Consider the following 27,820-nt stretch of genomic DNA (forward strand, 5'->3'; position numbering starts at 1 on the left):
GTATTGACTCGCCTTATATATGATTCGCAAAATGATAATCAATAGTCTGTGAATTACTCGGTTGGCAATGATTTTTTTAAATTAAAAAAAGGCTTTTCAGTTATCCTAATTTCCAGAAATATACGGGACATTGTGCTGGAAAAAAACCCAACCTTGCCCTAGCCTTCTCAAATGGGGCAAGATTATTGGGGGAAATAAGTACGATGAACGTTGATTATGCATGGTGTATCCCTCAATTACAGGGTGTTTTCCCTGTTGGAACGAGACTTACTTTGTCCATTCATTGATCTCAATTACACGGTACTGCATGGGTGGGGGAACCACTGCCTTGTGCGTGAAATATTAATTTTGTCGAAGTGGTTAATTTGCCTTGTGTTACAAACGCATCTGCGAGTGGTGGGCGGGGAAGGTATTGAGAGGGAGAGGAGGAGGAGGGGGGGAGAAGGAAGAGAAAGAGAGGTTTAATTGAAGCAACTTGCAGTGAGAGCGTTGCTGTTGCCCGCTAGCGTTGAGGGGAGGGGAGGGTCCTGGCTTCTGTTGCAGGCGGCGGGACGGTAGGAGCATCGCTGGAGACTTTGGGGGGAAGCTGCGGTGCAGCCAGCGTTTTGCAGGTGAGCCGGGGGCGGGCGGGCGGGCGGTGCAGCCGAGTCTCCCCGGGCAACAAAGGAGGGCGTCCGCCCGGGGCAGCGGGGCAGCGACAACAGCAGCAGCCGGCTCCCACTCCCTCCACCTACCGTAACCCGAGAATCACCATGCCCGCTGGGCCCCGGCCGGCCGCCAGCGCCACCACCGCTAATTTAATTCTCCTTCGTATAAACCTGAGCGAAGTCACTCACGGTGGTGGTTTGGCCGGAGCGGACTGTAGGGGGAGAAGGTGTAGGCCCTGAGCCGGCCGGTGGCTTTGGATGGAGCTTTGTTCAGTGGCGGCGCCCACTCTCCACCGGGTCGCTGCGGTTAATTCCCAATTCCTGCCACCGACCGCGGCTTGAGATTTGTATTTGATTTGATTTGAGTGCATGAATGCCGGTTTCCTGACTGCATGCATTGAGACTAACAGTCGCGATGCTGGGAGCCGGTCTACAGCCCGGGTGCCTGACGCTGGGCTCATTCCAGCCATTTTTCAAAAGAAAGGACTGGACGAGTACTTCCTTCGCGTTGCGAGAGAATCTCAATTATAAATGCTGCTGCTGCTACTGCTGAATTATCAAATAGTTGCCCCGCTGCCCGGCCCGTTGATAGCAAGGATGTGATTGAGCTGGAGAGGGTGCAGAAAAGATTCACGAGAATGTTGCTTGGACTGCAGGGTTTGAGTTATAGGGAGAGGCTGCACAGGCTTTCCCTGGAGTGGAGGAGGCTGAGAGGGTGACCTTATGGAGGTTTATAAATTAACAACGTGGATATTCAGTCTTTTTCCGAGGTTAGGGGAATCTGAAACCAGAAGGCTGCGGGCTAAGGTGAGGGGAAGGATTCAAAGGGGACCTTGGGGGCAAGTTTTTCCACACAGACCAGTGAAGATATCGAATGAGCTGCGAGAAGAGGCGGTGGAGACAGTTACAATTGCAATTTAAAAAAAACCATTTGGACAGTTACATGAATGGGAAAGCCTTCGAAGGATATGGGTCAAATACTAGCAAACAGGATTGTCTCAAAGGCTGCTTGATCAGTATGGATGAGTAGGGCTGAAGGACCTATTTCCATATTCTGCAACTCTCGATAAATTTCAACCTAGTGTGAAAATGCAAAGATAGAAAATAGTTTGTTTTCATAAACCCGACTACGCTGTTTTAATTTGATCATTTGGATGTCTAAACCATGACCATACTTTCTGCATACTGTGAAATCTGCATATTTTAATTGATGTGGAAAGCAAATGCCAACTCTCCACCTGTTTCTTAATCCGGATAGTTTAAACACAGGTTGTTGTAACCCAATGTCCCTCAAATGTTCAACTGGAATGCTTGTGAAGTTCAAATCATTAAAATAATGAATGGCGTAGAGTGGATGTGGAGAGGATGTTTCTGGTAGTGGGACAGTTTAGGACCATAGGCCACAGACACAGAATAAAAGGATGAAATGTGTCAGCAGGAACTTCAGATGCTGGTTTAAAACAAAGATAGATACAAAAAGCTGTCGTAACTCAGCGGGTCATAGCATCTCTAACGATAAGAAACAGGTGACCCTTCTTCAGACTGAGAGTCAGGGGAAAGGGAAACGAGAGATAGACGATGATATAGAGAGAGGGAGAGAACAAATAAATTAAAGATATGCAAAAAATAAACAATGATAATGGAAACAGGCCATTGTTAACTGGCCCGCAACAGAAGACAATAGACAATAGGTGTAGCAGTACGCCATTTGGCCCTTCGAGCCAGCACCGCCATTCAATATGATCATGGCTGATCATCCCCAATCAGTACCCCGTTCCTGCCTTCTCCCTATATCACCTGACTCGCTATTTTTAAGAGCCCTATCTAGCTCTTGAAAGCATCCAGAGAACCTGCCTCCACCGCCCTCTGAGGCAGAGAATTCCACAGACTCACCACTCTCTGTGAGGAAAAAGTGTTTCCTCGTCTCCGTTCTAAATGGCTTACTCCTTTTTCTTAAACTGTGGCCCCTGGTTCTGGACTCCCCCAACATCGGGAACATGTTTCCTGCCTCTAGCGTGTCCAAAACCTTAACAATCTTATATGTTTCAATGAGATACCCTCTCATCCTTCTAAACTCCAGAGTGTACAAGCCCAGCTGCTCCATTCTCTCAGCATATGACAGTCCCGCCATCCCGGGAATTAACCTTGTAAACCCTCGTTACACTCCCTCAATAGCAAGAATGCCCTTCCTCAAATTAGGGGACCAAAACTGCACACAATACTCCAGGTGTGTTCTCACTAAGGCTCTGAACAACTGCAGAAGGACCTCTTTGCTCCTATATTCGATTCCTCTTGTTATAAAGACCAACATGCCATTCGCTTTCTTAACTGCCTGCTGTACCTGCATGCTTACTTTCATAGAGTGATGTACAAGGACCCCCAGATCCCGTTGCACTTCCCCTTTTCCCAACTTGACGCCATTTAGATAATAATCTAAATAGATAGCTGGGACCACCCCCATCTCACACCCTTTGGGCATACCCAGCGGTGTGAATATTGATTTTTCTAACTTCAATAAACCCTTGCATCCCCCCCTCTCTCTGTCCCTCCCTCACCCTAGTCGTTGTACTAGTTTCAATGTTGTCCCGGTAAATTTAATTGTAATGCGTTTTCACCTAGCCCACAGCTAACGATTGCCTGTTTCCTTTCTCATAGTTAATTTTTTGCATATCTTTCATTTATTTGTTCTATATATCACAGTCTACATCTCTTGTTTCCCTTTCCTCTAACTCTCAATCTGAAGAAGGGTCTCAACCCAAAACATCACCTATTTTCTCCAGAGATGCTGTCTGACCTGTTGAATTAATCCAGCTTTATGTGTCCATCTTCAGAATAAAAGGACCTAACTTTAGAATGGAGATGAGGAGGAATTTATTTTGTCTGAGTGTGGCGAATCTGTGGAATTCATTGCCACAGATGGCTGTGGAGGCCAAGTCATTTAGTATTTTTAAAGCGGAGATTGATAGGTTCTTCATTAGCACAATTAAAGGGCGTCGTAGGTTATGAGATGGCAGGAGAATGGGGTTGTGAGGGAAAGAGATCAGCCACTATCGATGGGCGGACAGGCTCAATGGACTGAATGGCCTGATTCTGCTCTAATTTCTTATGAACATGAAATATATAAATTGTGACACTCATTTGTTTTACATCATTTTATGAATGATCTAGATTTTTTGATCAACTGCAAAATGTATTATTAGGTGATGAGTGTGTCACCTTGATTGCACTCTTGCATCTGACTCACGAGAATTTCAGGTTTTGACTTACTCTGCATTTGAGCACATTATATAATCTAACAGAAGAGTGGTGTGTTGTTGGTGATCTTTTACCTATTGAATTTAATTGAGGCCTGTTTTATCATGAAAATATACCTAGAAACAGGGTAGGCCTTTTAATTTTTTTTAGTCAGTTTGGCCATTCAACAAGTTTGTAGGGAGTAACTGCAGATGCTGGTTTAAACAGAAGATAGACACGGAGTAACTCAGTCTCCTTCCTCGTGTCCGGCCATCTTCCATATCTCGTCTTTCCGTTCGGTCAGTGACTGTTGACGGTCGGTGGTTGCAGAATTGGCTACTTCAGTCAGTCACTGTGGTACAGTTTCTGTCGTCAGCATTGCCCGGGATGTGCCACGTGGAGGCTTCTGCTTGCATCCCAGGAGTAACTCAGTGAAACGGGCAGTATCTCTGAAGAAAAGGAATGGGTGACGTTTCGGGACGAGACCCTTCAGAGTAGAGTCAGGGGAAAGGGAAACGAGAGGTATAGAATGTGATGTAGAGAGATATAGAATAAATAAATGAAAGATATGCAAGAAAGTAATGATAATAAAGGAAACCGGCCATTGTTAGATATTTGCTAGGTGAGAACAAAACGCTGGTGCGACTTGGGTCTCCACCACAGGAGATCGATTATCGGCTGACATCTATTACAAACCCACTGACTCTCACAACTGTCTCGACTACACTCCTTCCCACCCTGCTTCCTGCAAAGACTATCCCCTACTCCCAATTCCTCAGTCTACGGCGCAACTGCGATGAGGTGTTCCATACCAGGATATCTGAGATGTTCTCATTCTTTAGGGAATGGGGGTTCCCCTCCTCCGTCTTTGATAAGGCCCTCACACTATACCTCTCGTTTCCCATTTCCCTGACTAGTCTGAAGAAGAGTCTCGACCCAAAACGTCACCTATTCCTTCTCTCCAGAGATACTGCCTGTCCCGCTGAGTTACTGCAGTTTTTTTGTGGCCATTCAACAAGATTACTTGTGATCTGTGACAAATCCTTGTACAGTGGCCTCCATAATGTTTGGGACAAAGACCCAACATTTAATTATTTGCCTCTGTACTCCACAATTTGTAATAGAAAAAAAATCTCATGTAGTTAAAGTGCACATTGTCAGATTTTAATAAAGGCCATTTTTACACATTTTGATTTTACCATGTAGAAATTACAGCTGTGTTTATACATAGTGTCATCCCCACCCCTCCTCACAATTTCAGGGCATCATAATGTTTGGGACACATGGCTTCACAGGTGTTTGTAATTGCTCAGGTGTGTTTAATTGCCTCCTTAATGCAGGTATAAGAGAGCTCTCGGCACCTCGTCTTTCCTCCAGTCTTTCCATCACCTTTGGAAACTTTTATTGTTGTTTATCAACCTGAGGAACAAAGTTGTGCCAATGAAAGTCAAATAAGCCATTATGAGACTGAGAAACAAGAATAAAACTGTTAGCGACATCAGGCAAGCCTGAGGCTTACCAAAATCAACGGTTTGGAACATCATTAAGAAGAAAGAGAGCACTGCTGAACTTACTAATTGCAAAGGGACTGGCAGGCCAAGGAACACCTCCACAGCTGATGACAGAAGAATTCTATCCATAATAAAGAAAAATCCCCAAACACTTGTCTGACAGATCAGAAACACTTTTCAGGAGTTGGGTGTGGATTTGTCAATGACCACTCTCTGCAGAAGACTTCATGAACAGAAATACAGAGGCTATACTGCAAGATGCAAACCACTGGTTCACCACAAAAATAGGATGGCCAGTTTACAATTTGCCACAAAGTACTTAAAAGAGCAACCACAGTTCTGGAAAAAGGTCTTGTGGACAGATGAGATGAAGATTAACATTTCAGAATGATGGCAAGAGCAAAGTCTGGAGGAGAGAGGAACTGTCCAAGATCCAAAGCATACCACCTCATCTGTGAAACACGGTGGTATGGCCTGGGCATGTATGGCTGCTGAAGATACTGGCTCACTTATTGTCATTGATGATACAACTGCTGATGGTAGTAGCATAATGAAGTCTGAAGTGTATAGACACATCCTATCTGCTCAAGTTCTAACAAATGCCTCAAAACTCATTGGCCGGCGGTTCATTCTACAGCAAGACAATGATCCCAAACATACTGCTAAAGCAACAAAGGAGTTTTTCAAAGCTAAAAAATTGTAAATTCTTGAGTGGCCAAGTCAATCACCCGATCTGAACCCAATTGAGCATGCCTTTTATATGCTGAAGAGAAAACTGAATGGGACTAGCCCCCAAAACAAGCATAAGCTAAAGATGGCTGCAATACAGGCCTGGCAGAGCATCACCAGAGAAGACACCCAGCAACTGGTGATGTCCATGAATCGCAGACTTCAAGCAGTCATTGCATGCAAAGGATATGCAACAAAATACTAAACATGGCTACTTTCATTTACATGACATTGCTGTGTCCCAAACATTATGGTGCCCTGAAATGGTGGTGGGGGGGAGGGGGGGGGGGGGGACACACAATGTATAAGCACTACAGTAATTTCTACATGGTGAAACCAAAATGTATAAAAATGGCCTTTATTAAAATCTGGCAATGTGCACTTTAACCACATGTGATTTCTTTTTCTATTACAAATCTCAAATTGCGGAGTACAGAAGCAAATAAATAAATAATGGGTCTTTGTCCCAAACATTATGGTGGGCACTTGGCTCCTACAATGGATTAGCCCAGAATGTCAACTTTGTCGGCATGGACAAATTGGGCTGAAGGGTCTGTTTCCATACTGTATAGCTCCATGACCCAATAACTCAATTTATAATCTAATAAACCTAATAGCCATCAACATTTGAAGTTGCTATTGAGCTTGTAGTTATTGTGGACTGCAAGAAGGAACTGCGAATGCTGATTTAAATCGAAAATGAACACAAAAAGCTGGGGTAACTCAGCGGGACAGGCAGCATCTCTGGAGAGAAGGAATGGGTGATGTCTCGGGTCGAGACCCTTCTTCCTTCCTTGTTATCGTCTCTTAAACGTAAATTTTGTGAAATATTATTTTCTTCCTTTTAAAGAAAATTACTGAGGAATATCCAAGGCAGTAGTCTTTTCTATGTCAATGCATTTATTTGGTTTATTTATAAAAGTAGAAAACGGGTTAGACAGCATCCTATTGAAAGAAACTGAATTTGTATTTCAAGTCTGAAACCCTTCAGAATAACTTTAAACAGATTATCTTTAATCTGTTTATCTTTAAACAGATGCCGCTGATCTAACGAGTGTTATTTCAGAGTTACAGCATTTTACTAATTTTTGTTTAATAATTTTATTAATTTGTTGACTCTAGTTCTGTTTAAAAGGAAGGTATAAATTGGCATATGTCTTAGCAAGGGTGTAGCAGAAGGATGCAGACATATAAATTCCAGATCTTGCTTTTGTTCATCTTTTTCTGTGATTAGTTGACATACCTACATGTCTATTTTGTCAATAGTACGTTATTTTAACATAACATTTAATTTTGTAATTTCATAACGCAATTTTGTAAATCCAATTTCAAATCAGCGCAATTAACTTTACATTCTTCTTTATCATAGGAACGTCTTGCATATTGGTGCCATTTTGCAGGAAAGGTCACATAACTGGAACATAGAATTCTAGGTATGAGTTAAGAAAAGAGTTTGGTTCAATTTTGAAATCAATGAAGTGTTTATAATACAATTTCATCAATTCGCTTGTAATGGGTCATTGGCTATATTAATTCAGAATAGAAAGTAAAGTAGCCACTATTCTTATTCTTTACCATTGAGCATACTTTTACTTTAAAATTTTATGGTAGCAAGTGAATATTGAAATGACTTCCCATTTATTCGATGAGTTGGATGTTTTTGAATGTAAGCGATTAAAATCAGTTAGGGGCCTCGGATGTTCTCATTCTTGTACTTTTGTGTTCCCCCAAGAATGTCTTTGTACAAATGGAAGGGCCCAGAAATCTGTGTTTGAAAGACATTGTAGCGCAGGCATGCATGCTAGATGTCCTGTTTTAACACGCTCCACATAGATTACATATCAATTTGATAGATGATAAAATGGCAATTTTCTGATACAGTCTACTGTGAGGTTGACAGTGCTGCTTACTTAAGATGCAAATGGTGTGAAATTAGTGCTTTGTTCAGACACAAGCTGAGCTTTATGCTACATATCTTAATCTTTGTACGTTCTCTGATTTATCTGCTACTTCTACCTTCCTACTGCTAATTCCAGCTTTGTTTTCTTTTCATGCTTTCTCACTTGAATTTGGTGTTCCAAATCAAATGTTCCTCTATTAGTGTACTATCTATAACCATTTTCCAATCACCCATTACTCTATTGCTTGATATTCTGATTTCGCAATACTTTGCAAAAATTATTGTCCTTTTTGTAAATCTGTCTACAAACCATGCCAATTTTTCCATTTTCAAACTCCTCTTAAGACTGGTTTATCATTGAGACACCTTTCTTATTTTTGTAGAACGTGGACTACGTTTTGATGAATTTTGAGATTTGTGAATCATGTACCTGATGACAGAAGTCCTTCAAGTAAGTGACAACATAAATTTCAATGTACAACACAACGTCATGAAAAAATAAGACTATTTGAAGTAAAAGCCAGTGTAATCCATTTGGTCCCCTGCGCATACTCTACTGTTCAGTGAGGTCATGAATGATATTTGACTTCTGCAGTTTAGTTGGATGATGCTTTTAACACAGTTGAATTTATTGTCTTTATTTTACTGTTTTCTTTGTAAATGTAACCTAATTGCACACTTTGTCCTTAACCCAATATAATTGCTTGTACAGGTGCACAACCTTTTATCCGAAAGCCTTGGGACCAGACACTTGTCGGATTTCGGAATTTTTCGGATTTCCGAATGGAAGATTTTTAGCGTAGATTAGGTAGGTAGCGCGGGCGGCTTGAAAAGTCTGGAGCGGCTGCCTCCTCCCCGGAGACCGGGGAAATCATTGTAAATCATTGCATAAATGTTAGTCAGTTAGTTTGGAGGGATTTTATGTGGTTGGTGGGTGGGGGGTGAAGGGGGAAACTTTAATTCTTAGTCCCCTACCTGGTCGGAGAGGCGGGGAGCGGGCAATGCCTTACCGGGTCGCCGTGCAGTAAGCTCCGGAGCGCTGTGGCCGCCGACTCCCAACATCGCGGAGCTGGGGGCTGGGGGCGTCCGGCCGCGGGCGGCGCCGGTTGGAGCTCCGACCCCGGCAACTCTACCCCTGGCTGCGCGGTGCTCCAAATCCAGCGCCGCCCGCGGCCGGGCGCCCGCAGCCCCAGCTCCGCGATGTTGGGAGTCGGCGGCGTCGCAGCGCTGGGATACCAGCGGGGAGCGGGCAATGCCTTACCGGGTCGCCGTGCGGTAAGCTCCGGAGCGCTGTGGCCGCCGACACACAACATGTCGGCGGCCACAGCGGTGCTGGGGCTGCGGGCGTCCGGCCGCGGGCCGCGCTGGATTTGGAGCGCCGTGCAGCCAGGGGTAGAGTTGCCGGGGTCGGAGCTACAACTGGCGCCGCCTGCAGCCCCAGCTGGGAGTTGGCGGCCACAGCACTCCGGAGCTTACTGCACGGCGACCCGGTAAGGCATTGACCGCTCCCCGCCTCTCCGACCAGGTTGGGGACTAAGAATTAAAGTTTCCCCCTTCACCTCCCCCCCCCTTTTTCACATAAAAGCCCTCCAAACTAACTGACTAACACTTAAGCAATGATTTACAGATGTTTAAGTGTCTCCCCGGTCTCCGGGGAGGAGGCAGCCGCTACAGTAGTACAGACCTGGGTTGACCGTGGGTCGTTTCGGGTCAAGTTTGGCGCCAAACGCGAGCTTTGGTGTACAGACGACATCCTGGAAAAAATGGTCGGTTTTCAGAGTTTTTCGGTTTCCGGAACTCCGGATAAAAGGTTGTGCACCTGTATTACCAAATCAAGTTGTGTATCTTGCCAGCAGTGACTTTTAAATGACTGAATGTCTCATGCATTTTTCATTTCATCATCAACAAGAGAGAAGCAAGAGGTTGAACCTTTGATGATTGACATCTAAAGGACAGCTCTAGACTCTCTGCAAGCAGAGATTTACAGATTGAGTAACTGAGCCTATCTCATCATCCATGATATTGTGCTTGTACAGTTGATGGTGTTTGTCGGAGTCATCCATTTAACATTTTGAATAAGCTAATTACAATACTTTTCTGTTTGCAACTAAGACTGTGGTTTTAGAGCTTATTAATAAGAAGATTACAAGGGATTTTGTTCCTTTTGCAATATGTTTCTATGAGCCAGATGGTACTTTTAGTTTTATGCTTCTGTAGGAACCAGTCTTTCCCCACCCCCAATCCCTCATTGAGGATGCAGCTTGCTGTTCAGTTTGCCTCGGACTTCTGTGTCAGCATTTGAAGTGTAGACAGAAGTCAAAGATGAGCTGCTGGTCGTGTGTTGGCTTATCTGAATCTTTTGCTCCTGTGTTGGACATGCCACCTCCAATGCTTCTCACGTTCATCTTGTGCTTCAACTAATCAAAGATTCCAATATTTTAATAATTAAGATGGACCCAAAGTGCTGGAGTAACTCAGCGGGTTTGGTAGCATCTGTGAAGAAAAGGACTGGGTGATGTTTTGGGTCGGAAACCTTCTTCAGACGGCTTTTAATAATTAATATTTTTTCATAATTTAATGTTTTTAGGATTGTCGTATTGGAGAGTTTTCAAAATAAAATGATTATCAATGTAAACTGGAGGTGGGCCCTCAGGATTTGAGAGCTAATGGTTAGACATGACCAGAGGTCGATTTGCAGGACAACTCTTTGCTTTGGAGGGTCAGGTTCGTTGACTCTGTATATCCATAATCAAGATAATACAGTTGGGCAGACTCTTGAGTTCCAAGGCCGAGGTGTGCATTGAATGTTGTATGATCTGGTTTGATCATTGATTATATTTTGCAGTTCGGGAGTAAACAATCACAATTATGATAGCACAATCTTAATTTTAACAATACAACATATTAGAAACATATAAACATAGAAAATAGGTGCAGGAGAAAGCCATTCGGCCCTTCGAGCCAGCACCGCCATTCATTGTGATCATGGCTGATCGTCCCCAATCAATAACCCGTGCCTGCCTTCTCCCCATATCCCTTGATTACATTAGCCCCTAGAGCTCTATCTAAATCTCTCTTAAATCCATCCAATGACTTGGCCTCCACTGCCCTCTGTGGCAGGGAATTCCACAAATTCACAACTCTCTGGGTGAAAACGTTTTTTCTCACCTCAGTCTTAAATGGCTTACCATTTATTCTAAGACTGTGGCCCCTGGTTCTGGACTCGCCCAACATTGGGAACATTTTTCCTGCTTCTAGCTTGTCCAGTCCTTTTATAATTTTATATGTTTCTATAAGGAGCCCCCTCATCCTTCTAAACTCCAGTGAATACAAGCCTAGTCTTTTCAATCTTTCTTCATATGACAGTCCCGCCATCCCAGGGATCAATCTCGTGAACCTGCGCTGCACTGCCTCAATCACAAAGATGTCCTTCCTCAGAGTGGGAGACCTAAAGTGTACACAATACTCCAGATGTGGTCTCACCAGAGCCCTATACAACTGCAGAAGAACCTCTTTGCTCCTATACTGAAATCCTCTTGTTGTGAAGGCCAACATTCCATTAGCTTTCTTCACTGCCTGCTGTACCTGCACGCCAACTTTCAGTGACTGGTGTACAAGGACGCCCAGGTCTCGCTGCATCTCCCCCTTTCCTAACCTAACCCCATTGAGATAATAATCTGCCCCCTTGTTTTTGCTACCAAAGTGGATAACCTCACATTCATCTATATTATACTGCATCTGCCCACACTCTCAACCTGTCCAGGTCACCCTGTAACCTTCTAACATCCTCTTCACAGTTCACACTGCCACCCAGCTTTGTGTCATCCGCAAACTTGCTAGTGTTGCTCCTAATTCCCTCTTCCAAATCAATAATATATATGGTAAACAGTTGCGGCCCCAACACCGACCCTTGCGGCACTCCACTCGCCACTGTCTGCCATTCTGAAAAGGACACGTTCACTCCTACTCTTTGCTTCCGGTCTGCCAACCAATTTTCTATCCATGTGAACACTCTACCCCCAATACCATGTGCTCTAATTTTGGTCTCCCGTGCGGGACCTTATCAAAGGATGTCTGAAAGTCTAGATACACTACATCCGCTGGCACCCCTTCATCCATTTTACTTGTCACATCCTCAAAAAATTCCAGAAGATTAGTCAAGCATGATTTCCCTTTCGTAAATCCATTTTGACTTGGACTAATCCTTTTACTGCTATCCAAATGCCCCATTATTACCTCTTTAATAATTGACTCCAGCATCTTTCCCACCACCAAAGTCAGGCTAACTGGTCTGTAATTCCCCATTTTCTCTCTCACTCCTTTCTTGAAAAGTGGGATAACATTAGCTATCCTCCAATCCACAGGAACTGATCCTGAATCTATTGAACATTGGAAAATGATCACCAATGCGTCCACTATTTCTAGAGCCACCTCCCTGAGGACCCTGGGATGCAGACCATCAGGCCCAGGGGATTTATCATCCTTCAGTCCCATTAGCCTACAGGGCTCAAAATTAGCGGTTGCCGGGTGCCAGTGGGCTTGGTACTGCAGATACTGGTTTATATTGGATAGAAACAAAAAACTGGAGTAACTCAGCGGGTCAGGCAGCTTCTCTGGAGAAAAGGAACGTGACGTTTCGTGTCGGCGGCGGTAACAAGCTGTAGTGCGGGGCAAAGATGCTAGGTGCGGGTTGAAGGAGGATCGAAAGAAAGACGGGCCCCGCACAGCAGCGGCAGTGACAGCACCTCCTCCTCCACCAGCACCCCGCCCGCCCTGATAGCGGCCGCTGCTTGCCAACGGCGCTTTCAAAACAAACCCTCCCGCATGCTGAGGCCCCCTTCCGCCGTCTGAAGCACCTGCACCGCTCGGCCCCGCACCTTCCTATTGGCTGGCGGAGGAGGAGTGGCAGTGGCGAGGAGATCCCAACTGCCTCCCCCTTTAGTGGCGGCACTTGGCGGTGGACAGGGATGGCCAAGGCAGCGGGTCGATGATGTCTTTGTTGTCCGAGGAGCGCGGCCCTTCCTTCCTCCCTCCCCCGCTCCCCCCCCCTCTCTCTCTTGTACGCCCCCCTCTCTCTCTCTTGTACGCCCCCCCTCCACCCCCCCCCATATCCTGGGACCCCTCCACTCCATCCCACACTGATCCTCATTCCAGCCTCTATTCAGTCCTCACTGACATCATCTCTGCCCCCCTCCCCATCTATTCATTTTGCACTGATCTCCCTATCCACCTCGCATTGATTCTCCTGCTACCCCCCATTCATCCTACACTGGTCCCCCTATTCATCCTGTACGGAACCCCCTTCTCATCCACCCTGCACTGCACCTCCCATTCATCCTGCATTGCTCCCCGATCCATTTATCCTGCACCGATTCCCCCATCTATCCTGTATTGATCTTCCCATTCATCTTTTACTGAACTCCCCATTCATCTTTTACTGATCCCCCCCCCCCATTCATCCTGTACTGATCTCCCGATCCATCCCGTACCGACCCCCCCTCCATTTATCCTACACCGATCCCCCCCCCCCATCCATCCTGTACCTCCCCCCATTCATCCTGTAGTGAACCCCCCATTCATCCTGAACTGATCCTCCATCCATCCTGTAGTGATCTTCCCATTCATCCTGTAGTGAATCCCCCCCATTCATCCTGCACAGACCCTCCGATCCACACTGTACTGACCCCCCATTCATCCTGTACTGATACACCCATTCATCCTGCGCTGATTCCCCCATCCACCCTGTATTGAACCCCCCATTCAAGAAGAATGGGGGGATCAGTCTGAAGAAGGGTCTCAACCCGAAACGTTGCCTATTTCTTGCTTCTTTATTCACTTTCGGGATGTGGACTCCATTGCGGTATCCAACGTGGTGAACAGTTGCTGTATCTGTAGTTACTCTCGTATTTCTGCTGGATAGTAGTTTAACTTATTTAATCTATTTATTTGGTTGCTACTTGTGATTGAGAGCAATTTGCTTCTACTTTGGTTTTGTGTGTTGACTGGGTAGGTAGATTATGAGATGATGAGACTTTGCACTCCTGATGGGAGAACTGGAATTTCTTAGCACTGTCTTGCACGCTGCTGCTTCACTTTGAGTGGTCATTGGACAACAGAATCTGGCATATTTGTTATATTTCCTACAAACTGAGAGCATATTTGAATTGTTTCCATCTGTCCCATTGGTAATCCCATGACAACTTGGAATAGAATATTTGAGTTTGGTGTCAGGCATGCAGTTGATGTGTCATGCTCAAGATTGCTGACTGAGTGTCACTAGATCATGGTGATGTTGGCATAGGAGTGGACAATGATGTGGGTTTTCTTATCCTCTTACTGAATTTGCAGGATTTTGCAGATATAGTGTTGGTGATGGCTTTGTGTGCCATGAGGTGCTGAGTGTAACAATTCAACCCATGGATTTTCTGCCAGGTTTGATGTCTTGATTTTCATAAACCTGTTTTCTCAATCGATGAAAGGTTGCATTGCACATCGTAAGCAATAGTTAATTTCTTCATCAATTAATGCACTTGTTAAGCAGTGGCTATCTGAGATATAGGAAGCGGTCCACATTTTACCGTTGTCTTTCCTTGAACCTTCCTTGTTTGAGACAATGTGGTGCAGTGGGAGCAGACAGCAGAGGCCTCCTGTTTTTCAGATCTGTGTAAGGCCCATCCTCTCGTAAGCTTCAATGAATGAGTCATTGATGACTTAGAGCTTAGTCTTCGAGCAAACATAAGAATTGTCTCCTTGCGGCAGCTCGGGTATTGATATTAAGATGATCTCTGCTCTGGTTTTGTTGCGATGAACATTGTTGAAAATGAATTGGCTTGCAGGATGTTTGCTTGAGGTGAGGTGCAGCATTGTGGGGAGGATTATTAAAGAAAGTGTTGCACCAGTTTAGTCCTGTTTGCCACTGATCTTCACTAAAATCAGCCCAAATTTTAGACCACTTTGATTTGTATTATGATCTGCATGTCATAAAGTCATAACGGGGCAGTGAAATCCTGTGGGTGACTGAATTTAAGGAGGGTGTCTCACAATTCCTCCTGATCAAAATGTGTTGGTTTGGATAAAAGAACGTGCATCTCGTGACTGGCATTGTTCCTTGCATTTTATCTTGGAGTTATGTTGTGAAAACTGTGTCCACTTTGCATGTAAATGGATTAAATCAATGTGATTTAGGGAACAGCTCTTTGACCATTGGTGGGGTGGGGGGGGGGGGGGGGGGGGGGTGATGATCCTGGCGATGTTCCTTTTGGCAGACAACAGGGAGAACCACTAGTTAAAGACAGATTTGTCTACTTTCTTTAAAATGATCATGCTTATGGTACCTCTGATATATCCTGGTATATTCTCCTTTTTCCAGATGAGGATGATGAAATTGCAAATTCCTTTGCATTTAAGCCTTGTTGGGATTAACTGCCAAGAACCACAACCTTCATTTATTTTCTGCAATTTATGAACCTTGCCATGTCTTCAGATTTACTAAGACTCCTTGATGGCACATTTGATCAAAAGAGAGCATTGACACACTGGGTCTCTAACTTTCTCTCAGGTGTGAGGCATAGCATTAATCCAAGCATAAACTAAATTGAACACCTGAGAGTTTTTTGTGTAAAATGTGCTGCATGATAATATCTTTCACCACTTTGCTGATGATTGAAGATGGATTGATAGAATTGTAATTGACTACTCTGTGTCTGCTTTTCGTGTCAAGACCAAAGCCAATTTTCTAGGCGTTTTCCACATGTTGTGTCGACATCAGTTTTGGGCTCTGCCATCGTTGAGGGTGTGGGCACTTATGAAACCTATTCCACTGTTGATACTTTGCAGAACATTGATCAAATCTGTTGTTGTGTGGTTGCTTACCTCTGCCTGCAGCGGTGCAATGCTGAATCTTGAAATGAAATATATATGTTAGCTTGGGTAAGATGGCCCATTGGTGAATCAAATGGTGAATCAAATGGATATTTATGGTTGGGTTCATTTTGTTGTCCCCATTAATGATATTTGCAGATCATTGAATTCAAGATAAATTTTCTCATCTGAATCTAAATTCCTAACAACTTTATCACAGGTCCCCGTGTGCCGATAACCTGATCACTAACTCACCCACTAACTTCAACGTGTAGTTTATAGGAAATGTGGCACATTTGCATCTTAACCACTTTGGTTGCAAAACCCCACTTAGGCCCTCGAAGACAACATTGTTTTAAAATAACTTTTAAAGTAACTTTTTAAAAGATACATGTGATGAAAACGAGAACATGACGTCGATTACATTTATCTTTTTCATAATTGATTCATCTGAAATCTTTTTTGATACAATTAAGCATTACATATTTCTCACAATTCCATTATTGGTTTGAGCTTTACAGAATTTTCAGATTACATTTTCTTCTCTGTTTTTGGTTTAGACAATAGGTGCAGGAGTAGGCCATTCGACTCTTCGAGCCAGCACCGCCATTCATTGTGATCATGGCTAATCATCCACAATCAGTACTCCGTTCTTGCCTTCTCTCCATAGCCCTTAACTCCGTTATTCCTAAGAGCTCTATCTAACTCTCTCTTGAAAGCATCCAGAGAACCAGCCTCTGAGGCAGAGAATTCCATACACTCACAACTGTCTGTATGAAAAAGTTTGTACTCATCTCTGTCTAAATGGCTTACCACATTCTTAAACTATGGCCCCTGGTTCTGGACTCCGCCAACATTGGGAACATGTTTTCTGCCTCTACAGTGTTCAAATCTTAATAATCTTACATGTTTCAATAAGATATCCTCTCATCCTTATAAATCCCAGAGAATTTACAAGCCCAGAGTAAACAAGCCCAGCCGCTCCAATCTCCAACAAATGACAGTCCCACCATCCCGGGAATTAACCTCATGAACCTACTCTGCACTCCCACAATAGCAAGAATGTCCTTCCTCAAGTTTGGAGACCAAAACTGCACACAATACTTCAGGTGTGGACTCACTAGAGCCCTGTAAAACTGCAGGAGGACCCATTTACTCCTATACTCAACTCCTCGTGTTATGAAGGCCAACATGTAATTCACTTTCTTCACTGCCTGCTGTACCTGCATGCTTACTGATGAACAAGGACCCCCAGATCTCATTGTACTTCCCCTTTTCCCAACTTGACACCATTTAGATAATAATCTGCCTTCCTGTTTTTGCCACCAAAGTGGATAACCTCACAATTATCCACATTAAACTGCATCTGCCATGCATCTGCCCACTCACCCAACCTGTCCAGGTCACCCTGCATCCTCATAGCATCCTCCTCACAGTTCACACTGCCACCCAGCTTTGTGTTATCTACTAATTTGTTAATGTTACTTTTAATCCCTTCATCCATTTATAGATATGTAGTGGAAAGCTATTGTTTATTTGCACACATCAACAACCAAGCTAAATTATGACTGGAAAAGAAAGTAGTTGGAAGATTTTGAAAAGTGCTCGAGACATCATTTCAATAGTTTGCGAGGGAATCAACCTCAGCTCTCATTGAGCTTGTCCAATTTCCCAAACCCTTGTTTCATAGATTTGGGTTAAGATAATTGAGATTTGGGTTAATTAATTGAGCACATTGCAATGTATTGGGCACACATAGTCGGGAATATCAAAGTAAAGCTATGTAGCATGAAGGAGCAGCAGTTGCTGGGAGACATTAGTTGGAAACATAAATATGGTAATTCGTCCAAGATTTGATTTTGTTGAATTAGAGTGCAAAGTGGAAAACACCTGCCACAGATGTTTGCTTCCATCTGGCAGAATCGTTATTGAATTTGATATGGCCTATTGTAAAATTATGTTCAGAAAAATGTATTAATATAGTTGTACTTTACTGAGAATTGTACTGCGTTTTGTATTGTGCTGAAGCTGTTCCTGGTACTTCATTTCTGCTGATCTTTAAGTGATGTGCCAAATGTGCCGACAGTGAAATGGCACGGAGGCATCGGGAGTGAAGTAATTTCAGCCTTTTCATTTATTTACATGTATCCAAGATGGAATTTTACCCCCATATTAAGCTGAGCATGTTTCACTCAAGATTAGAGCTGATGCCTGTAAATTAGTAAAGTTAATATCACTAAATTAGTGATTGGTGCGCTACTGTCAAGTGAATTGTTTTTAATTATCATATGTACTGAAAATGGAACCATGAAACTCTTACTTGATGCAGCATAACAGGTCTATATATACAGCACTCATAGATAACATAATAGACCAAACTTGTAAAATACGTTTAAAAACCAATCTGTGCAAAGAAATCTGTTTGAACATGCATATCAGGTAAAACTAATTTCTTCAAATTATGCTGATTCCGTGATTGTTTATTTTACAGAATTGTAGACATTTTTGACCAATCTCTTTCTGCAAAGATGGAAGCCACAAGTATGTTGCCAATACTGAAGAAAAAGCTTGCCTTTTTGTCAGGTATAGGATTTTATGTTATTTTGCTTGCACATACTAAGTAATTTTAAGAAAGCTTCCTCAGTGTTCCCAATTATTGATGGTGCTCTTTTTAGTCAATATTGTGTTGTGTATCAAATTGCATACTGATTTGCTGTTGTATTTTGAATTTTATTAATAAAAGGGCTGCAGCTGGGTTAGAAAGTGAAGAAATTGTTAAAATGTGCATCAATGGGGTTTTCAATTTCAGTTGTTTCATTTTGTGCAATGTTTGAGTAGATATCAGATATTTGTTTTCAGGCAATATACTTATTCAGGCAATATCATATGATTTTGGTTAGAGATTTACTGTTGTCGTTATTTTCCAGTCTAACATTTAAGTAACGTAACATAAAAGTAACGCTAGTTTTTTTGAGTGGAAAAATATATTGAGTGCTAATCTTCCTTCCTTTGGCGGAGAATTCAATCTGCTGCAAAGTGGACAGTGGAACTGGTATGAGGCAACAATAAAACAACATAAATCCCAGTTTTAGTAATTTAATTATTAACTGTAATCTTAATATTAACATTTTGAGACATTGCAGATAATTAAAACTTTTCAATACCACTACTGAGATAAGCATTAGGACTGAGGATTTCACCTTCGTTGAAGAAGATAGTGAGGCCAGTTATTGGTCATTTGCATTGTATTTGAGCACTTTGTCTTTGCAAAGTTCACACCTTGGTTGCATCTATGTATAGACACAAAATGCTGGGGTAACTCAGCAGGACAGACAGCAACTCTGGGAAGAAGAAATGGGTGTCGAGACCCTTCTTCAGAACGCTTTCCGAGCCCCCACTCCCTAATCTTTACTATTTCTCGGATGCCACTTGCATCTTTGTATGTTTAATTGAAGGAACCGTGCATCTGGAAACTACTTTTAAGTGAAGCTGTCAGATATACCGTATGTTGTAAGAGGATCTGTGGGTGACAATTTCCAGAAGCAATGCTTTGTTGATGGATATCCAGGTCGTCATTGGGTTGGGGATTATTCTTGTCTTCTACCACTTGCAAATCTAAAGCAAACCAAACAATTGTGCACCAACATTTTACAGAAATTATTGGTTATTATTCTCTTAAATGGCAATTTAATAGTTTTCTTGACATTAACATGTGGACCCTGCTGCTTAACTATTCGTTAAGATTCTCCAGGGACCAAAATCCTAAATGGCAAGCTTGCATCCATTCACCATTTACTTCAGTGCTGCCAAAATTTAAAATAAGTAATCAAAATCATCCATGCAAACTGCTGGAGGAACTCAGTGGGTCAGGCAGCATCTGTGGAGGCAGAAGGATGGTTGGTGTTTCGGTTCAAGACCGGCATCAGAATTATCTCGTAATCAAAATCAACCATTCTTCAGTGATAATTAAAATATACCTCAACCATCCTATGGTTGCTTATCTTGTCTGTGCAGGCCTTTTAATTTTATTTGTATTGTGAGAAGTTTGAACATTAGTAATGGTCTAGACAGTAAATGGTAAAAACACAATTATTTGGTTAATAATTTGTTCAATACCTCTTTCCAACTCAGAAACATTATTTTCAGCAATCTAATTAGTATTAGGAGTTGATCTGAGGTTTTAATTAACTGGTTAATGGCAAAACCAGAAAATAAATTTAAATTTACAGTGTTGTTTGAATCTATAAAGATTGGGGGGGGGAAAAAGGACAAGTTGTGACATTTCAGGCGTGCATTTTTTTGTGCCGTGCTCGTAATAACTAACATAATTTGTCAATAATGCTTAATTTACTGTTGAGTTTTTTCAGAAAAATTTAAGTAGTCCTTTCATGTTTCAAGAAAATGGAATGTAGCAATGTTACAACATTTTGAGATTTTAAAAATCAAGTCTGCAATTTATCCCATCAGATAAAGCATAAAAATAAGTTGACACCTAATTCACTTTCATGTCTTCAGCATTAAAAAAATTATGGCCATTTTCATACTCGGAAATCAGCATCGTGTTCCCTATTGCTTTTCCATTGACTTAACACAAAAGCTGTGATCAAGGTTAGTCAAAAGCCCATAACTTTCTTAAAAATTAAGAGAACTGAAAGAAATTTTCAGTTATTATAGATTGAAGCATTCTGAAACAAATATGAAACAATCTTAGTGTTCAAGAAGGAACTGCAGATGCTGGAATATCGAAGGTACACAAAAATGCTGGAGAAACTCAGCGGGTGCAGCAGCATCTATGGATGCTGCTGCACCCGCTGAGTTTCTCCAGCATTTTTGTGTACCTATGAAACAATCTTACTTGGATGACCTGAAATTAAAGCATATAATTAGTTAGTTACCTAATTGTAGCTAATTACAAAATTCAATTACTGGATCTAAACATCTATCCATTTCTTAAGAAAAGATTAACATTTTTAAATAGCCCAAGTGTCCAAATAACATTCACACAAGAATTCAGAATATAACATGATTTTTAAATCTCATTGTCATGAATTTATAGGCAAAATGGAAGGAATTTAATGTTTAATTCCCGTAAATTAATGGCCATTTAAATCATCTTGCGAGTGGATTTTTGTGGAACGCGATCGATTGGAACGTTGCGGTTGCAGTGAATTTGAACCCAATATCAGCAGGAAAAACACTGCCGGTTCGTATGGGGCCAAAATTTGATTAAGGACATTTTGATTAAAGTCATCCTAAGAAGCAAGTTTATATGTAAAATACACGACTTACCTTATGTTTTGTCCCCTACGTGAGATCCATCCCGTTGACGGCGTTAGAAGTCGCTTTTTTATTTTACTCCAGCGATTAAATTGTCCCGAGATTTTTTTTAAAAACCTCCGAGAACGGAAGTCGGAACGATTTTTCAGCATCAGCTAGCAGCCCGAGAAAATATATCTCGGACAGGCAGGAGAAAACGGCACTTTAATCCCACCCCCCTCACCCCCACCCCCCCCCAAAGGCTCCAAAGTCACGCACACGGCCAGTGGCAGAACTGCAGCACCGCTGAAGGTAAGTATTGTAACATACCTATGGAATGGTGCAGAATATTTGGAGAACAATAGGTGATACACTATGTAACACCTCCATTTATGTTGTTTTGTGCAGGCAATATTCAATTTGCACCAGTAAATTTAATTCTTATTAATAAAAAATCAGATTAAAATAGCCCTTCAACTAATATTTTGCAGTAAATTAGAATATTTACAAATAGATGCCTTGTTTCTTACAGTAGGCAATCTTCTGATAAACGATAAACGAAACAATCTTAATTATTTTCCTTCAGAAATACAGTAAAACTGCAAGTTGTACATATACATTTCTTGAACATGAATATTTTCAGATTACATCTTGTTGGCGGTTATTTGAAATAAAAGGTTATTGTTGGCATCGTCTGCCAGTAAAATATAATCAGTTTCTGCTTATAGCTAGATTCCCAATAGCACCATATGCCATTTCCTTGCAAACTTTGTGCGTGCTAAAGATAAATCTGAGGAGAATTTCAAATTTCAATGCATTATGCTGTGTTGCTTAATTTTTATAATGCTTTTAAAATTCCTTCATTTCAATTGTAAAATAATTGTACACCTTGCTTAATTTTCTTTACAGAAGAACATGTCTCACATGGATCCACTCCTTGTTCCACCCAACTAATACCTACCAGATCCCCATCTGATTCAGTCTGCCCTTTATTTCTCTATTTGCCATTATCACCTTCATTACTTATCAGTTTCTAGCATTGGCAGTCATTGTATTCACCCTCCCCTTGCTCCGCCTGGATCCATCTACCTTTTTTCTCCTGATGTATGTCTGCCCATCACACACCTGCCTCTGACTCCCAATTCCACCTTCCTCGCCTCTTTAAGTCGGCCTCCTCTCTCTGCTCTCGGTCATGATGCAAGATTTTGATTAATAATGTCAACCGTTCCTTTATCCCCCTCAACAGATGCTGCTTGAGCTTGTGAGTTCCCCGAGCCATTTGCTGTTTGCAGCAGATTCCAGCATCTGCAATCTCTTGTGTTTCCTGTTATCAATGAAGTTATAAAACTGAGACTTTTATATCTTTGTATAAAATGTGCTTTATTTTGTAAATGGGAATAGCTTAGTATTCCTCAATCATGGTTTCTGAAGTGGATCCCTGATTTACCAACATACAAAATAGCAGGTGCTGCTGTGACACGTATTCATTTCCTGCTATCAGACTCAAAAAATGTCACCGTACAGTTGAAATTTTAGTTGTGGAGGGATTCAGGAAACAGGCCCTTCAGTCCAACTTGCCCATGCTGACCACATTGCCCCATTAATGCAGGTCCCATCTGCCCACGTTTGGCACATATCCCTCGAGACCTTTCCTATCCATGTAGCTATCTAAATGTCTTTTAATTTTATTGGACTTCAAAATGAAGGCATCCTCTTGGGAAATAATTTGACTAGTTTTGTTACATTAATAAAATAGCAGGTCACTTATTCTCCTGCAGGAAAATATCTCAATCCACCTCCATCCTCCACCCTCTGTCATTGTCATCTCTGAAGTAACATTTTTTAAAGAACTTTATTCTTTAAAGTTTGCACTGAATAAGTTTAATCTTCTAAAACCCATCACCTGTCCTTCTATCTGAACAAAGAAACGGTGATCAAAGATGCGATCAAAATATATACTTTTTAACCTAGGCACAAAAGAAATCAAAAAGCTCAGTTAAGAAATAAATTTCAGATCTTGGGTTAGATTAGATTAGATCCTTTTTTTGTCATTCATACCTTTCGGTCTGAACGAAATGATAGTAAACAACAAAACACACAATAAACACAAATAAACATCCACCACAGTGAGTTCACCAGGCACCTCCTCACTGTGATGGAGGCAAAAGTCTTAAAGTCACTGTCTCTTCCCTCCTCATTATCCCTCTGCGCTGAGGCGATATGTTGTTACCCCACCGGGTGATGGTAGTCAGTCCCGCGGCTCAACCGAGCTCCGCGAACGGGCCGGTTCAAGCTCCGCGGCCCGGGGTGGCCGAAGCTAAAGCCCGCCAGTCCAGCCGACGCAGCTGTTGGTGCGGGAGCTCCGGAAATCAGGCACCAACCTGTGACCTGAGAGCTCCCGACGATGTCGTCCACTGGTCTGCGGCCGAGCCCCAGATTCAGGTCGCCGCCGCCTCAGCCACCGGAGCACCGTCTCAGCCCGAGTCGGGCCGCCCTCACCGGAGCGCTGTCTCAGCCCCGAATTCGGGCCGCCCTCACCGGAGCTCCGTCTCAACCCCGATTCGGGCCGCCCTCACCGGAGCGCTGTCTCAGCCCCGAGTCGGGCCGCCCTCGCCGGAACGCCGCCGCAGCTCGAAGACGGCCAGCCTCGAGTTGTAAGTCCTGGCTGGCTCTGCTTCCGGAGCCTCGAGGTCGGTCGCAGTTGGAGGCCGCCAGCTCCGCCATTAGGCCTCAGCACAGACGGAGGCAGAGAAGGGGGGGGATACGACAGAAAGAGTCGCATTCTCCCGAAGGGAGAGACAAAACCATTTTTCAGCACCCCTCCCAACACATCCTAATAACTAAAATTTGACTAAAACAAGACCAAAAAAACAACAACAAAAGTAAAGACAGATGGACTGCAGGCGAGCCGCAGCCGCTCAACAGCGCCGCCACTTCCGGAACTTCACCTATATGTCCATCATTGGTGGAGTAAAGGAACTGGTAAAAAGACTCGTTGAAGAAATGGAAAGATCGTTGAGGGCCTGTCCCACTTGGCCGTCATTTGCGTGCCATTTACGCGACCTCCAAAAATGTGGTTGTGACGCATGGGTAGCGTGTGGGTAGCGCGGGATGGGCGTATGGAGAGGCGTGGAGGAATGTGGAGTTGCTGGCGGTATTGCGCGGCGCTCCAGGATTTTGTGCTGCACAAAATCCTCGAGCGCCATCTGCGTGACGCATCGCGTACGCACGCTGACGGATTCGGTATGCACGGTGACGCATTGGCGTCCCGACGTCTCACGTGTATCGCGTGGTGACACATGGTTACGTCACTGTGCGTAACCATGTGTCGCCGTGGGCCGCAGGGTATTCTAATGACGTCACGCGCACCAGACGGCATGATGACGCATGCTTTGCGTGCGACGTCACGTGTAACGACACGTCGACCTATTTTACGTATGATGCGTAAATGAGGCGCAAATGACGGCCAAGTGGGACAGGCCCTTGAGGAATCTAACATTTTTTTAAAATCACTATGCTAATGGATTTAATGGTTGTAAAGGGATTGAACATGTAAGATAAGGGGCGTAACATAAAAACAGTACAGGTCAGAACTAATCTAAATTGGTGAACATGATGGATGATGAATGAAAATGTTGGAAATCTGGGAATCTGAAATAAAACCGAAAATGTTGGAAATACTCTGGGTCAGGTTGCATCTGTGGGATGTGAAGCTGTTGTTCATTAGGTGATAAAGTTTGATGTGATTAGATTTTGTGCTGATTGATTTTATCAAAGACAATGCACTAACAAAAATCATCTTTTTAGGAGGCAAAGACAGAAGAAGTGGCCTTATCCTGACAATTCCACTGTGTTCGGAGCAAACAAATATGGAGGAGCTGAGTGTTACTCTGGATTACTTGCTCAGCATTCCGAGGTGACTCTTATACTCGTACATTCTCTCTACTTTGATCTAAATATGTTTGCAATAACCTGCAGGTCTTGAACAGTCAATTTGATAATCAGCATTGCTTTGTAATGTGCTTCTATGTTCACTATATGAAGATTATTTTGAATCGGATAAAAGTGCATTTTCAACCATCTTTTCAGTGCATTTTCCTTTAAGATGAATCTCTTTTTCAGTAAATTGATAATTATAGGATGATCATTTTAAAGTATGGTTGTGAGGCATCCTTGTGTGAAATAATGTCCTTGGTTTCATCTAGTGATGTTTGAGAAGGTGACTGTTTATCGATCATTGCCCAATTTAGTTTTATGTTTCTGCATTTTTTTAAATTTAAATCTAACCTTAAGGTAGATTTCTAAAATCTCCTTCTTACAAATAACATTGCTGCAAAATTTGCGTGAAATCCAGAGTAGAACATATTGTACATTTGCACCCAGGGACTTAAATTCAATAATAGAAATAAACACAGGGCTTTAGTTTTAAGATGTAAAAAATATGTGCAATTTTGCCATGCCTTTGTTTTATGTTTAACACTCAGCATTGATTTCTGTCTCAATAGATTTTGCTTGATTATAGTATAGTCCCGTGGATAAATGTATATATTTATGTTCTGCACAGGTCAAAAAAGATGTGGATGAGACAGATTCAATAATGGGCTTGGGTAATCGCTTGGGCAACAATTTAGAATCATGCTTGGTGATTTCATTGCAAGGTCACAGTTCAACAAGGTTCTCTGACATGGTGTTGTGATGAAAGAGAAGCATGGCGTAAGGCTAGACTTGTACGCTTGGCTGAAACCATCACATTTATTGTGGTACTTTGTCACTTTTGTGGGAATTACAATCGTGGTTGGAAACCCCTTTATACACACATCTAACAGTTATAACAGCAGAGCAGCAATGACTGAGAAAGTTTAAGACCGTTGAAAGGATGACTGCTTTTCATGAGCTTAATGATGATCATAATTTAAAAAAAATTAAACTTTGGTATTTCTTTGAGATTTTGCAAAGAAAATATGAATAATTATGTTAAACTATTGAATGTAGCAGTTCAGTTGTGTTTTTCAGTTCAGGAGATCAAAGCATCAATTAGGTCGTTGAGACATTTACATTATTCGTTTCACGTTTGCTAAATGGTTGAGGTGTGTCTGAGCTTCTCTTTTCAATATAAATGCGATGCAAAATTCGTCATTCCATATATTTAACTTGTAGAATAATACTCTGCTTTTAGATGTTCGCAGTATTGTAAGCAGTAAGTGACCAGGATGTACTGGTTTGGAAATTTCTGATTGTATTTGCGGGATTTTAGTGCTGCCTTTTAGGATTTGTTAGATATATGAATCGAGGATCCAGTTGCAGAGGGTGGTGTTCACTCCTTGGTCCAGAAGGTTGGAGTTAAGTTTGGTTGGGATTACAGTGTTGAAAATAGTGTAATGATACAAGCAGGTTACGAGGATTCGGATCGATGGTTTGTCAGTTCTTGTAAGTGAGCCCAATTATTTTCGAAAAGACATAATTATTTTTATGAGCGAGCCTGCTTGTTAGATTACTGGAACTGTTGTACACTGTAGGACACCTTGAATTATAGATGGACCTATATTCAGTAAATAGAAATCTGACGAAAGTGACCATGTTATCTAGTTACTCCAGCAATGAGTGTAGAGCCAGGAAATGGCAAATGTTACATAGAAACATAGACAATAGGTGTAGGAGTAGGTCATTCGGCCCTTCGAGCCAGCACCGCCATTCAATATGATCATGGCTGATCATCCACAATCCCTGTTCCTGCCTTCTCCCCAAATTCCTTGATTCCGCTAGCCCTAAGAGCTCTATCTAACTCTCTTTTGAATGCATCCAGTGAATGGGCCTCCACTGCCTTCTGAGACAGGGAATTCCACAAATTCACAGCTCTCTGGTTGTGGTAGATTTGTTGCAACAGTAGGCAAACTGTAATGGAATAAGGCAATCTGAGGCTGTAGTTAATATGCGTCAAGACCAATTTTTCGAGGAATTTCAGATGACTGCAGGACAGTCATTAAAGCATGCAACCTTTTCTTTTGTATCAAGATGATAATGTCCTTCTCAGAGCAGGTGGGAGCCTCAGCATAGACTTGGACAAAGTTAAACATATCTATGAGAACTATGTCAGCTGGTGGGCATGGTATGGGATTCCATCCAGGCTAGTTAGATTTTAGAGATGCAACTCGGAAACGGGCCCTTCGGCCCACTGACCGACGATCACCCCTTACACTAACACTATCCCAAACATTGGGGACCATTTACAATTTTACCAGAACCAATTAACTTACAAATTTGTATGCCTTTGAGGAAACCGGAGCACCTGGAGAAAACCCACACGGTCACGGGGGGAACGTATAAACTCCTTACAAACAGCACCTGTAATCAGGATCGACCCTAGGTCTCTGGCACTGAAAGGTAGCAACTCTACAGCTCCGACACTGTGCCACCCCTAGTTGTTTTCCATGGATTCACTTTGGAAGGCTGATCTGACCTCTGCGACAGTGACCATGTGTACAGGCACATCCGAGACTGACCTCTTTAAAGCGAGCATCGAATGCATTAAGCACATGTGGGAAGGACCTGTTGTCATCATTCCACCTTCCTTCTGTTCAGAGGGAGCATGGAATACATTGGGGTTGTCGGAGACAGATGTATTGTTGTCAGCGATTCTGTCTGACTTCATTTTGTCGCCCACTATAGTATGCAATCCAATCTCG

At 42.6% G+C, this 27,820-nt stretch overlaps 1 protein-coding gene across 3 annotated transcripts in view; it reads left to right on the forward strand.

Annotated features, from left to right (window-relative positions):
- The first annotated feature begins 416 nt into the window (after window positions 1-416).
- sestd1 (SEC14 and spectrin domain containing 1) overlaps window positions 417-27,820 on the forward strand; it is an 87,545-nt gene continuing 60,141 nt past the window's right edge. Inside the window, exons 1-5 of one of the 3 annotated variants that reach the window (XM_033023842.1) lie at window positions 417-611; window positions 7,491-7,554; window positions 8,405-8,472; window positions 18,373-18,464; window positions 24,945-25,053. In XM_033023842.1, the coding sequence (XP_032879733.1) occupies window positions 18,410-18,464; window positions 24,945-25,053 (164 nt within the window). In that variant the 5' untranslated portion in view covers window positions 417-611; window positions 7,491-7,554; window positions 8,405-8,472; window positions 18,373-18,409. The remainder of the gene's footprint in view (window positions 612-7,490; window positions 7,555-8,404; window positions 8,473-18,372; window positions 18,465-24,944; window positions 25,054-27,820) is intronic. The other 2 variants (XM_033023843.1, XM_033023844.1) reach the window with 2 other exon arrangements.

Source organism: Amblyraja radiata, chromosome 7, assembly GCF_010909765.2.
Source record: "Amblyraja radiata isolate CabotCenter1 chromosome 7, sAmbRad1.1.pri, whole genome shotgun sequence".
NCBI classification, from domain to species: domain Eukaryota; kingdom Metazoa; phylum Chordata; class Chondrichthyes; order Rajiformes; family Rajidae; genus Amblyraja; species Amblyraja radiata.